Genomic DNA, 13,384 nt, shown 5'->3' on the forward strand with positions numbered 1-13,384 from the left:
GGTAAAGATAAAAAATTATGAACAACAAAGTGACAACAAATACATATCTATCAACAAGTGAATCTAAAAATCAAATGAATAAAAAATCTGATGAACAGAATAAACTGGTGAATGTAATAGAATCAGGAGCATAGAAATGGAGTGGACTGACAATTCTTGGGGGGAGGAGGGTGTGAGGGGGTGCGGGAAGAGATTGGACAAAAATCTTATATGCTTGTATGCAGTACCTATTGACGTAAACAGTGGGGTGGTGAGGGCCTGAGGTCGGGTGGGAACTGGGTGGAGGGGAGCTATGGGGGAAAAAGGAGGGCCATCTGTAATAAACTGAACAATAAAGATTTAAAAAAGAAAAAAAAGAATATCATACTAGAATTCAGAGAATATGTTTACCCATCTTCCTAGAGATAAAAATAATTGTATAGCACTAGTCTGGTTTGTCTGGCCCACAAGCCCAGTGTGGCCCTTGTAAGTTAGTGTTACTGCTTTTACTTCTGCTCGGCCCCTTCCATCTCCTTCCATATGCCCGTTAACTCCCGCAAGTGCCTCCACGAGGAGATCCACAAGGACCTGCTGGTAACCAGCGCATAAGAGATCACCGACCTGTGTGGGGGTGCTTGCAGCCTGTGCACCCATGTCAAGATTACAGATTCTTGCCCTAACTGGTTTGGCTCAGTGGATAGAGTGTTGACCTGTGGACTGAGGGGTCCTGGGTTCGATTCCAGTCAAGGGCATGTACCTTGGTTGCGGGCACATCCCCAGTAGGGGGTGTGCAAGAGGCAGCTGATTGATGGTTCTCTCTCATCAATGTTTCTAACTCTCTATCCCTCCCCCTTCCTCTCTGTAAAAATCAATAAAAATATATTTAAAAAAAAAGATTACAGATTCTGCCAGCCATATTCTGTACTCCAAGGAGGATGCAAACAAGGGGAAATTTGCCATTATCACTGAAGATTATAACATGTTCAAAGTGTGTTTTAAGAGCAAGGGAACAAGGCGGATACCTGACCAATTCATGATCCTAGACATGAAGCATGGTGTGGAGGTGAAAAAATTATGAAATGATCACAAAAGTTGAGAAGTTCAAACCTTTAGAAGTGGAGATAGGAAACCTAGAAGACCTTTCAGAATCTATCGTTAATGATTTTGCCTACATGAAGGAGTGAGAGGAGGACATGCGTGTTACCAGAGCATCAACAAATACTTGGGTCCTGTACTTCAGCATCTTTTCAAAGCCTCGTTGGACTAGCCACTTGGCAGGTCTTCTGCCTTGAGCACTTCTTTAAGACCAAGAAATTGGTTGAGTAAAAATGCCTACTCCCCTCCCACCTTGTATCTCAGCCAGCAGAACATCACTGGGAGGGGCCTGGCCTGAGGCATTCTACCAACACCACCTTCAAGGCACATTGAAACTTTCTTGTCAGAACTTTCTCGGTGTGGGAGGACATGGGTTATCACCTAAACCCAACAAATCAATGAGGGACCTCTTTTCAACTTGATAGTATTTGGACTGGTTTTGCAACAATAGGACGATTATTAGAGTTACCTATGACAAAAAATAGGGGCTATCTAGGTAATGCCAGAGCCAATATTTGATCACAAGATTTCCTCTTGTCATCTGCTTGAAGCATGCTTTCTTTCCTTTTCCCACTTGCTCACCAGCTTGGGCTTCCATTCTAGTTCCTTTACCAGGATTTGTATGACCACGTGGAACTTGTTTCATTCTCATTGTCCTCTTTAGATTTTCATGTGAAAATACCCTTAGCTTTATCTTAACACTTAACTGAAATGTTTAGGTAGCTTCTGGTGGTATCCTTTCATAATTTTACTAGAGACCCAATGCAGGAAGATTCGTGCAAGAATAGGCCTTCCTTCTCCTGGCTGCTGGCACTGGCTTCCCTCCTGCACCCGGAACCCGGGCCTTCGCTCTAGGCCGGAGCTGCCTTCTGCCTTCGCTCCAGCCCTGCCACCCTCCTGCAGCTCCCTCCACCTCCCACCTCCCCATCATAGCAAACGTCCCGCCCCACCCTGGCGGCTCCGTGCCTGTGCATGTGCATGCTGCCCAGAGGCCTGGAGCAGCCAGGGTGGGGCGGAACGCCTGCGTCATCGCCCAGAGGCCCGGAGTGTCCCGGCTCGGCCACCACCATCTTTGTCACGTCAATTTGCATATTCCCTCCTTATTGGCTGTGGGTATCACCATCTTTGTTACGAAGTGATGGTCAATTTACATATTTCATCTTTATTAGATAGGTTGTCTTTAAAAAGATGATAAATGAGACACCTCTTAGAAATGAGCTTTGAACTATAGATAACTCTTTTTTTAAAAAAAAAATATATTTTATTGATTTTTTACAGAGAGGAAGGGAGAGGGATAGAGAGTTAGAAACATCGATGAGAGAGAAACATCGATCAGCTGCCTCCTGCACACTCCCCACTGAGGATGTGCCCGCAACCAAGGTACATGCCCTTGACCAGAATCGAACCTGGGACCCTTCAGTCCGCAGTCCGATGCTCTATCCACTGAGCCAAACCAGTTAGGGCTATAGATAACTCTTTAAAAGAAAATTTAATTTGAGATAATTAAAATATTTTTGCTCAATGCTTGAACTTTTTCTTCTGGTGCAGTGATGGCGAACCTTTTGAGCTCAGCATGTTAGCATTTTGAAAAACCCTAACTTAACTCTGGTGCCGTATCACATAGAGAAATTTTTTGATATTTGCAACCATAGTAAAACAAAGACATATTTTTTATATTTATTTTATATATTTAAATGCCATTTAACAAAGAAAAATCAACCAAAAAAATGAGTTCACATGTCACCTCTGACATGCGTGTCATAGGTTTGCCATCACTGTTCTAGTGTATTTATGTGTATTTTGTTTTATGCAATTTCATTACATGTGTAGATTCATGTGACCACCATGGCAAAATGCAGAACAGTTCCATCACTCAGATCTCTGTGCTACCCTTTTAAAGCCACAGCCATATCCCCTCCTTCTCCTGAGCCCCAACCTCTGGCAACCACTAATTTGTTCTGTCTTTCTAATTTTATCATTTCAAGAATGTTATATAAATAGAATCATATAGTATGTAAACTTTTGAGATTAACATTTTTTTCACTCAGCATAATTTCCTTCAAATTCATCCAAATTGTGGCATGTATCAATAATTTGTTCCTTTTTATTGATCAGTAGTATTTCATGGTATGGATGAACCACAGTTTGTTTAATCATTCACCCACTGAAGGACATTGGGGTTTTCAGTTTTTGGCTGTTACTAATAAAGCTGCTGAAAATATTAAAATAAAATATTTTATTAAATATTATTTTAATTAATATTAAAATAAATATTGTGAACAGTGATAGACTTTTCAAAAGTACATGAAATCAGGTCTTTGAATAATAAAAGCTAAAATATAATTATATTGTGTTGTATCATACTGGCAGAATTTCTGTCTTATGGAGAAACCCATCACCACCATGTCTAAGTAACTGAAGGCCCCAAACGTATTAATCACAGAGGTCTCTAAGTTGTACTACTCATGGGAAGCATTTATGGACACAACCATGTTTGTGGCACCCTGCAGTTTGTAACCCAGTGCCCCCATAGTTATTCTACTCAACATTTATTGTTGCATTTGTTGCTTCTCCAAAGTCTCAGTTTTTAAATGGGCTTGGTCTAATTATTTTCAGATCTTGATCTCATTTTAATTAGTAGATCTGCAAAAGTTTGCTCTAAATGAATGCATTTCTTTCTTTCTTTCTCTCTCTCTCTCTCTCTCTCTCTCTCTCTCTCTCTCTCTCGACTGGAACTCAGGAAGAAGAGGAATCCAAAGAAGAACCTAGATGCCTTCAGTTGGAACAGAAGATGACATCAGGTAGAGTACATTCCATGTGACACATTCTTTCCTGGGCTGCTTTTGCTGACAGCAGGGCGCACAGTTCCAGATTGCAACGGAAAATCTGTATGTTCTGAGTGATTGGAAACATGACTAGAAATGTCACTTGTGATGAATTCCAGGCATGATATCTGGACAATCTGGTCATGATGCAGAAAATAGCTTCTCTCCTTCCTTCTCTTATTGATTACAGTTGTTTTTTTAAATCCTCACCCTAGAATATTTTTCCATTGATTTTTTTTGAGAGAGTAGAAGAGAGAGAGAGAGAAGGGGAGAGAGAGAAAAAGAAACATTGATGTGAGAGAGACACATCCATTGGTTGCCTCCCACTTGCACCCTGACCATAGCCAGGGATTGAACCTGTAACTGAGGTACGTGCCCTTGGCTGGGAATTGAACCCATGACTCTTCAGTCCACAGGCTAATGTTCTAACCACTGAGAAACCCAGCCAGGGCTGATTATAGTTTTTGATGAATAAATACTTGCAATGAAGTACATAATAATTATGATGAAAAAAATTCAAGTTCAGTAATACTAACATAAGTAGTTACTGAAAAGTTTATGCTTATCTTGAAAAATGTTATTTAGATGCATTTGCTGTTGTTTTTTTATGTTAGTGTATAGTTAAATATGCAAATTTGCTAAAGATATTTACCCCATAATAGGACTTTCTATGAGATAATGTGGAAAGAAGCAAATGATGGTTTCTAACTATGAACAGTTCTGATACTGGGATGTAATTGTCATAAAAATACATTAGTTGAGTGGAACTAATAAGAATGAAAACTAAATCTTAATACTCTCAGCTTCTATTTTCCAGTGGCTTTTTGTTTGTTTTATATAATTAGAGGTTAGGAGTGGACTCCAGATGTGTTTGCTGCTGGCAGAGGCTCATGTTCTTGTAATTTAATGGAAATCAGGGAGCAGAATTAAGAAAATGGAAATGGTAATGAAAAGAATATGTAGAGGGGACTCTTCCCCCTCCCTACATGGGAGTCTGTACTTGTTCTTCAATAAATCTCCACCTTTGCTATACCAAAAAAAAAAAAGAATATGTAGAGTGAAGGAGGAAAGATGGGACCCTGCTCTGATAGAGATGGAAGAGAGAGAATTAGCAATTAACCAGCTCAACCAGCTCCCTTTATTCCCAGGGTCTACCCCCACCAATAACAAAAATTGCCTCTTTCTAGGACACTCCCCCCTTGCAGGTCCTTGCATGGCTGGCTGACTCCTTCTCATCAACCAGGTCTCAGCTGAAAGGTCCAGTGCTGCAGGCCACTGTCTCATTCCTCCCAAGCACTCTCCATCCCATTGCCCATTTTTATTTTGTTCATAGCACCCATTATGACCCAAAATAATCTTTCTGTTGATTGGTTTACCATCTTAATGTCCCCAAGAGAGTAAGATCTTAGCTACTTTAATGTTATTTCCAGCACAGTGGACAGTGCCTGCCACACAGTAATCAGTCAGAAAATTCTTACTGAGGCCTCATGTCCCCTATGTGAGAGGCCTTCTTTTTCTCTCTGTAACTGAGATGTGGGTGGGCTGGGTTTGATGCGAGCCAAATCCATTCCTATTTTGGATTTCTGGGGTATAAAGAAAATAAGACATGATGCTTGCCCTCTAGAAAACAAATCATGTCTAAGAGACAGATGCAGTTAGAACATGAAAAATAATGTAAAAAGGTTAAAACAAGTAAAGTGCTACTGGGAGCACTGAGGAAGGGGCAACTAAATTTGTGTTGGGGAAGTAGAATCTAAGAAGTCTCCTGGGCTAGATGATTCTTGTACTGAATATGGGAGTTGAAAGGAGGTATTGAAAACAGAGTTGGAGTTTGTTGTTATACCCCTGAAAATATCCTGAGTGCCACTTTTGATTTTTATTTCCCCAGCTAGAGAAGAAGGCTGGAATGATGGTCATTGCTGACTCAATACAAATTTGGCCAACCAAAAAACTTTGTTTCTTAGCTGCTGTTATAAGCAATATTCTTTGCTCTCTTGGCATAGTGTTCACTGTATTTTGAGGACATTTGTTCATATCCAAAGCCTTGATTACCCTGTATGTCGTGTAAACACCACTACTCATCAAGGCTTTTCTAAGACCAGTTGACTCCCATGAGTTCTGCTGTGACATCTCAGGATGAGAAATCAGATATTCCATTTTCAAATGTCCACTAGAGTTCCTAGATCATTAGGGTCTTGGTGTATTTTACCAGAAGTCTAGTGTAATGTTAAAAATTTCTCTCACCAAATACATTTAGAATCAGAGATCTCCATGAAACATCATTCTGCAGAACAGGAGGGACACATTTAGTTAGAAATCTAAATCTCAGGTTTTTTTGTTACCAGATTATATGGTTTCAGATTTTTGGATTGTAAATAAATGAATAATTTCTCTGTTTTCTTCAATCAACAACACTGCCCAATAACCCTATTCTCTAAGTGCCCCATGATTCTCCCACCTTGGTCACCAGTGAAACGTCTCCTTAGTCTAAGGCAAGTTCACTGGTTTCACAGGCAAAGAAAATCTAGGCCCCTCAAAAGAAAGACTTCAAGCAGAAAATGCAAAGTTTCTCACTATTTCTAAAAATAGAAAATAATGTTTGGGGGCCACTGACTTTGGGGCTTGCTGTAGAGTTTGTCTTCTTTATTCAGGATTTACTCCAAATGTGTATTTTTATACTGTGGCTTTAGTGTTTGCATCTTAGTTTTAGTCCATTCAATTCAAATCTACTGTTCTTAGCCATTATTTGAAATCCTATTAGGTATAAATTGTGTCTGCTAGACTAAACTATGTTTACTGAAATATGTTAACTAAAATATGTTTACTGAATGTCTGCTATATGCTAGCTAGATACTGTGCTAGGAAGTATGCTATATTTAGGATGGAAAATAGAACAGACATGACTCCATGCTTCGTGGAACTTGTGGGAAAAGGATAAATGCAGCCATTACACATATGAAAAGAAAATGTAAATTATAGAGAAATTTTAGCCTTTAAACAAATAAACTATAAGTTACAGATAAGGCAGGGTTCTGCAGAAGTCTTGTCTTCACAGAGCTTATTGTTAAATACAGCCTATAAAACATGGACACAGGAAGCTAAGGCAAAAGGTAGGATACAGTACGGGCTAAAACAGAGACATGAGGAGGGATGGGAGTGCTAAAAAGGTGGGAGAAATTCCATTTGGAGGATCCAGGAAGTTATCCAAGAGATTGTGGCATATGAGCCTACTCTTGAAGGATAGATATGAAATCCGTTTGTGAAGAGAAACACATTAGCCAAGGCATTTATAAAATGAAAACCACATTTAATCCAAAGTGATATCTATTTGGAGTTCAGCCCATTTTTTGGTTGGTGACTTAATTCTTAGGCATCTGTCACTTTTCCTGAGGTCTATAATTTACAATTGCAGGGCCCACCCAGGAGGTAATGGCAGGTTGATTAGGAGTGTTTAAACTTTGCCACCCCCATTACCCGTTTTTTGCTCTCTAATAATTCAGTGTCTGTATACATTTGAGTTTTTTGGGGGTTTTTTGTAAGTGGCCTGCCTGTAATAGACAGAAGCCTAATGCCTACTTAGGATCAGATGGCATTTGTTCCTGACTTCATGGACATATTAACTGAGTGGATAGGGTAGCCCACTTATAATAAGTCCTTTTTAATGTGATACCGCGTGGGTCAGCTGGTGCTCCATTTCAGCAAGACCAGTGTGGGGCAGCTTCATCAGATGCCTGCAGCCTGCCCGCTCCGTGCTCTGCCCCTCCTCAGTGGGATTCCTTCCTCACTACCTTAGGTCCCAAGTCTCTTTACCATCAGAAAGATATGCAATCAGTTCCTATTAATTAACAACATTGTGTTGCTTCTTCTTCAGCCTATTGGCATTGAAAGTTGTAAATCCACCAATGGAATGAAAACACTTGGTGGCTGCTAGGAGTTTGAAACATCAGCAAACAGGTAAAGAAGGGGAGGGGCACTTCTGGCTACAGTCACAATGCATGCTTAGCCACTTTCTTGACCTTAGCCTAGGAAGGCCTTGAATCATGGGGGCACTTAATGAAGGTCCCATAAGACTGCTTGTTCCTTAGAAGCTGTGTCTGTTTACAAGTGATGTTATATCCTTTATTGACAGGTGCTATTTTAAAGATGCAGTACATCTGATATAGCATTCAATGTAAAAATAAAGAAAAAACTGAACCTGGGCTATGCACAAGGTAAGGGAAGGATGAGGTAATGCATCCATGAAAAATGATGATATAAGTGAAGGTATCATGGAGGAAAAACATCTGTACTTTAGAGTTCCTTTGATGTGACTGTGACATTGTATAATAGAGAAAAAGCAAAGACACTTTAATAGTAACAAGGGAGAGAGTATAATTCCAAACAGAGAGAACGGTACATCAGGGAGAAGGCACAATTTGCAGCCTGATAATGTAACCCTCTGAAAGTAAACCGGGTATTGGTAGCTAAGGACAGGGGAAGAAACTAGTTAACATGTCCTCACTTGGGTTTGTGCCTCATTTCTCAGCAACTGCTATATCAAAGTTGTAAGACTCGTTGGTCTTCAAAGTTCTCATCTCCACCTCCCCTCAGGTCTTTCTTTCCTTTTTGCCTTTCCATGGAATGTGTTCCTTTTTCAGACCCGTTCTCATCCCCACCTCCCCTCAGGTCTTTCTTTCTTTTATTTTTGCCTTTCCATGGAATGTGTTCCTTTTTCAGACCCCTCTATGGTTGCTCTGACCTTTTATTTTAGAGAAGAAGTTTTATGATGAGTCTTCATTTTATTTCTTTCTACTCCACTGAAAGGCCCTTGGAACAAGCACACATACATACAATAGCTTATGGAAGGTATCATTATTGAGTGAGATTAAAATTGAACATTACTTTTTCAGTACAAACACTGAGGTTTATAGCTGACATAAAGAAAATACAGATCTTGCCCATATATTAGCCAAGATGAATAGACATGATGTAGTACCAGTTTCCTAGAGAGAGATGGAGATTGAAAATCCATCTTAATTTGTTCACTTACACCCCTGTGAAGAGGAAGACCAATGAATGGGCCAGTTATGCTTTCTGGAGAAAATTCTTTTAAAAACTTAATTACATCCTTGCTGGTGGCTATGGTTGGTTTGTTTGTTTTCAAGTAAAAAGGTTTTTTTAAAATGTTGGCTTGATCTTGCCATTTTTCTTGCCCATGCATTGCTTTAGAAGCAGGCCAAGTAATTTTGAATGCTGAAACAACTTTTAATGTGTTGAACATTCAAGAAGACCTTGCAGAATCCTTACTATCTTTTGGGTTGCACTCAACTTGTGCTGTCAAGACCCCAAGATTGCAACACTTTGATCAAAAGAGGAGAGAATCCTATAAGTTGAAGCCATTTCATGACAGTGAAGAAGTTTCATCAGATTATGCCCTTTTGGCTAAAGGTCACCTAGCATTGATCAGGGCCCAGCACGCTTTCAGGGTTGGCTGTTTGTGTCATCTGATTTTAGTCAAGTTTTCATTTCCTGTGGTTTGTAGCTTTCTCAAGTGTGAAGTAATGAACCTCAGATGGTTAAAATTCTTCAACTGAAAATAAATGCAATGAGGAAAAAAATACATGCATTTCTGTAACCTTTGTGGGGAAGTAAGACCAGGGTTCCAATGAACAGCTGCTTCTTACTGTGTGTGAGGCCAGCCCTCTGAACTAAGAGTTCAGACTTTCTGGCTCAGAGTCTTGGGAGATGAATTTCTCTGATAATTCAGACAAAAGAAGTGTCTGCTTTTACTTTAAAGTCCTAGAAAAGTCAAAATGAGGTTTCTGCCCCCAAACAACTATATTTCAGTTGCACCCCACTTTAATTGTGCAAAAAATAAAAGTTATCTTCTTTAGCAATTTTTCCGAGGCTCTGGCCAAAGAATGAATAGAAAACTGTTCAAGTAGGAAAGTGAGAAACAGAAGGGTAGTGTACTTCTGTTTTTCTTAAATTGCCTTTTTTCCATTCTCTTAACCTTTTGGAACAGACAGTGTGAGTGTTCTGGGAGGTCTTCTACTAGAGACAGCATTACTAGGGTTGTAGATGACTAAATTTCTGTGTGAGATGTTTGGTCTGTATGGCTCACATCCCCACCTGCTCTCAGCCTTTCCTGACCACTTTGAGCGGAACTGCAACCTTGCCTTCATCTCTTACCTCCTTGCTCCGCCTGGCTTGTCTGAAAACAACTTGCTAGGCTCTGACACACCATCTCCTTGACTTGCTCTTTGTGTGTCTTCCCCTGTAGACATGTAAGCTCCATGAAGGCCGGAATGTTTGAGCCTTTTATGTGTTGCTGCAAACAGAATGAATGCCTAAAACAGCCTGACATGGTGGGTGCTCAATAAATGTTTGTTAGATGAATGCTTGCACTTTTAACTTTTGCTAAAGCAATTAGATCAATCAGAAACTGAACACTGTCTTCTATTTGTTCCCCACTCCCCCAGCTCATAGCGCAATGCCTGAAAAATGAAAAAACTCAGAATAAATGGTTGTTTCAATAAAGTATGCGTGCATGCATGAATGATTGAGTCTGGTTTACAACATAACTTTTGATATAAAAACTGTTGTTTGGTTGAGGATTTAATAAATAGGAAGTGAAGCAGGCTAATCCATAGGGTATTCAAAGATGCGGTAGACACAGTCTTGTCCTCAAAGCACTAAATGTATTTCCTGTATCTTGAGTTTTTTCTTTTTTCCGTTCATTTACCACTAGAACAGACAGTTTGAGGTTTTCCTGGGAGGCCTTTTATTAGAGAAATGCTAGTGGGGTTGTAGATGACTTTCAGTAAAGTTCTGATCCCTAAATCCTTTATGAGACTTAGCTATTATAATTTTATTTTAGTTGAAGGAACCCCACTATTTTCTCTCTACTTCAAATGATACTGATTGGAGGTTTACTGTCATATGCATTCTTCCCAAAGAAGGAAGGCAGCAACATACTTGATTCATGAGGTTAACCAAAGGAACACAGACCTGTAAAAGTGACATATTCTCTATTTTAAGAACAAAGACATCACTGGACAGGAGGAGATGATGGGCTCTAACACTTTAACTTATATTTATACAGAAGATGTTTTTAGAAATTAGTTGAAGATTCTGAAGTATCAGCACAAGTAGAAAAAAGTCTTTCTTTTGGGAGGCCTAGATTTTCTTCATCTGTGAAATCAGTGAACTTGCTTTAGAATCTAAGGAAATGGTTCACTCATGACCAAAGTGGGAAAATGTGTGGGGTGAGGGTGTTGTCTGCCTTAGGCAGGAGAAGGAGCAAGGCCATGCTTCTGGACTGAGGTGAAGGGAGACTTCCTGACCTGCCCATTAAAATGCATCAGCCTGCTCCCAGCTCACTGCCATTTTGCACTGAGAAGGTGTCAGGCTAATGAAATCTGCTTTTCACATTCTCAGTGCTTTCATAGGCAAACTCTATTAAGTGATATTACCACCCATGGCTCTGAACCACAGCATCCACCCTCCCCAGAGTCACCAGAAATCAGTCTCTGCTTTTTCTCCTCTCTTCTTGGGTGGAGAGCTAATCATGTCCAGATTTTTTTTTTAATTCAACAGACCACTTATTGTTCATAAATAGGAAGACATGAATACAAATAAAAATGAGAGTTTGGATTAGTCCTCTTTGTTCAAGTACACTTGATGCCTGGTTGATCAACTGGGTATCTGTGCCTTGAAGAGGAGTTGAAATGTACCCACACAGCAAATGTTTAGTTATGATATTGTGCCCAAACCCCAATGGGACACCTCAGTAGTTTTATCACCTACTATTCTCTATCTAATTCTATGTCCTCTTAGCATGGTGGAAATGGAGGAATGAAACTTTCTAGAAGTGTATCCAGGTCATAAAGTGAATCAGTTACCAGGAATGAAATTTTCAGTGTGGTAATATTTGGAGCAGAATTACCTTATTTCTATGCTATTTCGTTTTATTTTCTTGTTTGTTTAAAATTTGTCATTGGGCCTTTGTAAGAATCCCTTAGGGGAGAAAGAATTGGGAAGGTGACATTAATATACAAAGCAGCAGTGATTGAAGTAGCACATCTATGAAATGACTCCAACTGTAAAGCGATGGTCTTTAAATGTTTCCATCCTGGAGGCATCTCTCTACCCACTACTCACTTCTCACTTCCTTTCTCCTAATGTGAATAAAAAGGTGGAACTTGTGTTGCATGCTATGCACTCAGGTGCCCAACCAGCTCTGTTCTTACAGTGTACCTTTCCTCTCATTTGCAGGATATGGAGAGTGGAAATCGCTGTCTAGAAATTTCAGATGACTATTGTCACAGGTGCTTTTAGGGGAAAGAATGTGAAGTTTTTAAATCTCAAAGATTGTTGTTGTTGCTATTTATCCATGTTTTCCTGCAAGCATTTAAATGAAGTGTCATTTTTAGTCCCAGTGGTTTCTGAAGTCAGCTTCTTCATTTCTCTGCACTCCCCACACTGCAGTTCAACTTGGCTTCATGGCAACCATACCTTACTATACACTTAGAGCAGCGGTTCTCAACCTGTGGGTCGAGACACCTTTGGGGGTCGAATGACCCTTTCACAGGGGTCGCCTAAGACCATCAGAAAACACATATATAATTACATATTGTTTTTGTGATTAATCATTATGCTTTAATTATGTTCAATTTGTAACAATGAAAATACATCCTGCATATCAGATATTTACATTATGATTCATAACAGTAGCAAAATTACAGTTATGAAGTAGCAACGAAAATAATTTTATGGTTGGGGGTCACCACAACATGAGGAACTGTATTAAAGGGTCGCGGCATTAGGAAGCTTGAGAACCACTGCCTTAGAGGCTCCTGAGGGATCAGCCACTGCTCCAGAATTTGCACATAGGAGGGCACAGGCTTAAGCAATATGGTTGAAATGACAGTAAGGGACTTGTCCTAAAGTTATTTTCCAACCTTTCAACACTTCACATAATATTGAGAAAATGTCATTGTCTATCAAAGACAGGGGATGCAGGACGGATGAAGTTGGGAGGGTGCAGACAACACTCAGTGCCCCACCCTCTCACCACACCCCCCTCCCCCCGCCTTTCACTTCAGTGCACACTGGCCCCACTTCCAACACCTGCAAGTCTGTCTAAGGCATTTTCTTCCAGAAGCTGTAGCCCTTACCAGTAGCCCTCAAGTAACCACTGATGGGACTTGGCGAATATACCCTGCTCACTGGCCTCTTAGGAAGAACAGCTGTGGAGCACAAGATGCACGGGCTCCCCACGTTGTCCCAGCATGTTTAGGCCCCAGTCACCCACACAAGTAGCTGGATGGACAAAGCCCTGTGCCGGCTGTTCTCCTTCTTGTCTCACCACCTTTTTCCCCTCCTGGTGTTCCCTTTACTTCCACATAAATTGCTTCTGAGGGAACCCAAACTAAGAGAGGGTCCCTTGGCACAGTCACTGCATTGAACACACCATAACGTATTTAAAAGCATCCGTATCCTGA

At 40.3% G+C, this 13,384-nt stretch overlaps 1 protein-coding gene and 1 pseudogene across 1 annotated transcript in view; both read left to right on the plus strand.

The window, feature by feature from the left end:
• LOC102238619 overlaps nt 1-1,305 on the plus strand; it is a 101,937-nt pseudogene extending 100,632 nt beyond the window's left edge.
• FAM107B (family with sequence similarity 107, member B) overlaps nt 1-13,384 on the plus strand; it is a 253,775-nt gene that overhangs the window by 111,354 nt on the left and 129,037 nt on the right. Inside the window, exon 2 of the mRNA XM_005878889.2 lies at nt 3,815-3,875. Coding sequence (XP_005878951.1) covers nt 3,815-3,875 — 61 coding nt within the window. The remainder of the gene's footprint in view (nt 1-3,814; nt 3,876-13,384) is intronic.

This window comes from Myotis brandtii, unplaced genomic scaffold (assembly GCF_000412655.1).
Source record: "Myotis brandtii unplaced genomic scaffold, ASM41265v1 scaffold576, whole genome shotgun sequence".
NCBI classification, from domain to species: Eukaryota; Metazoa; Chordata; class Mammalia; order Chiroptera; family Vespertilionidae; genus Myotis; species Myotis brandtii.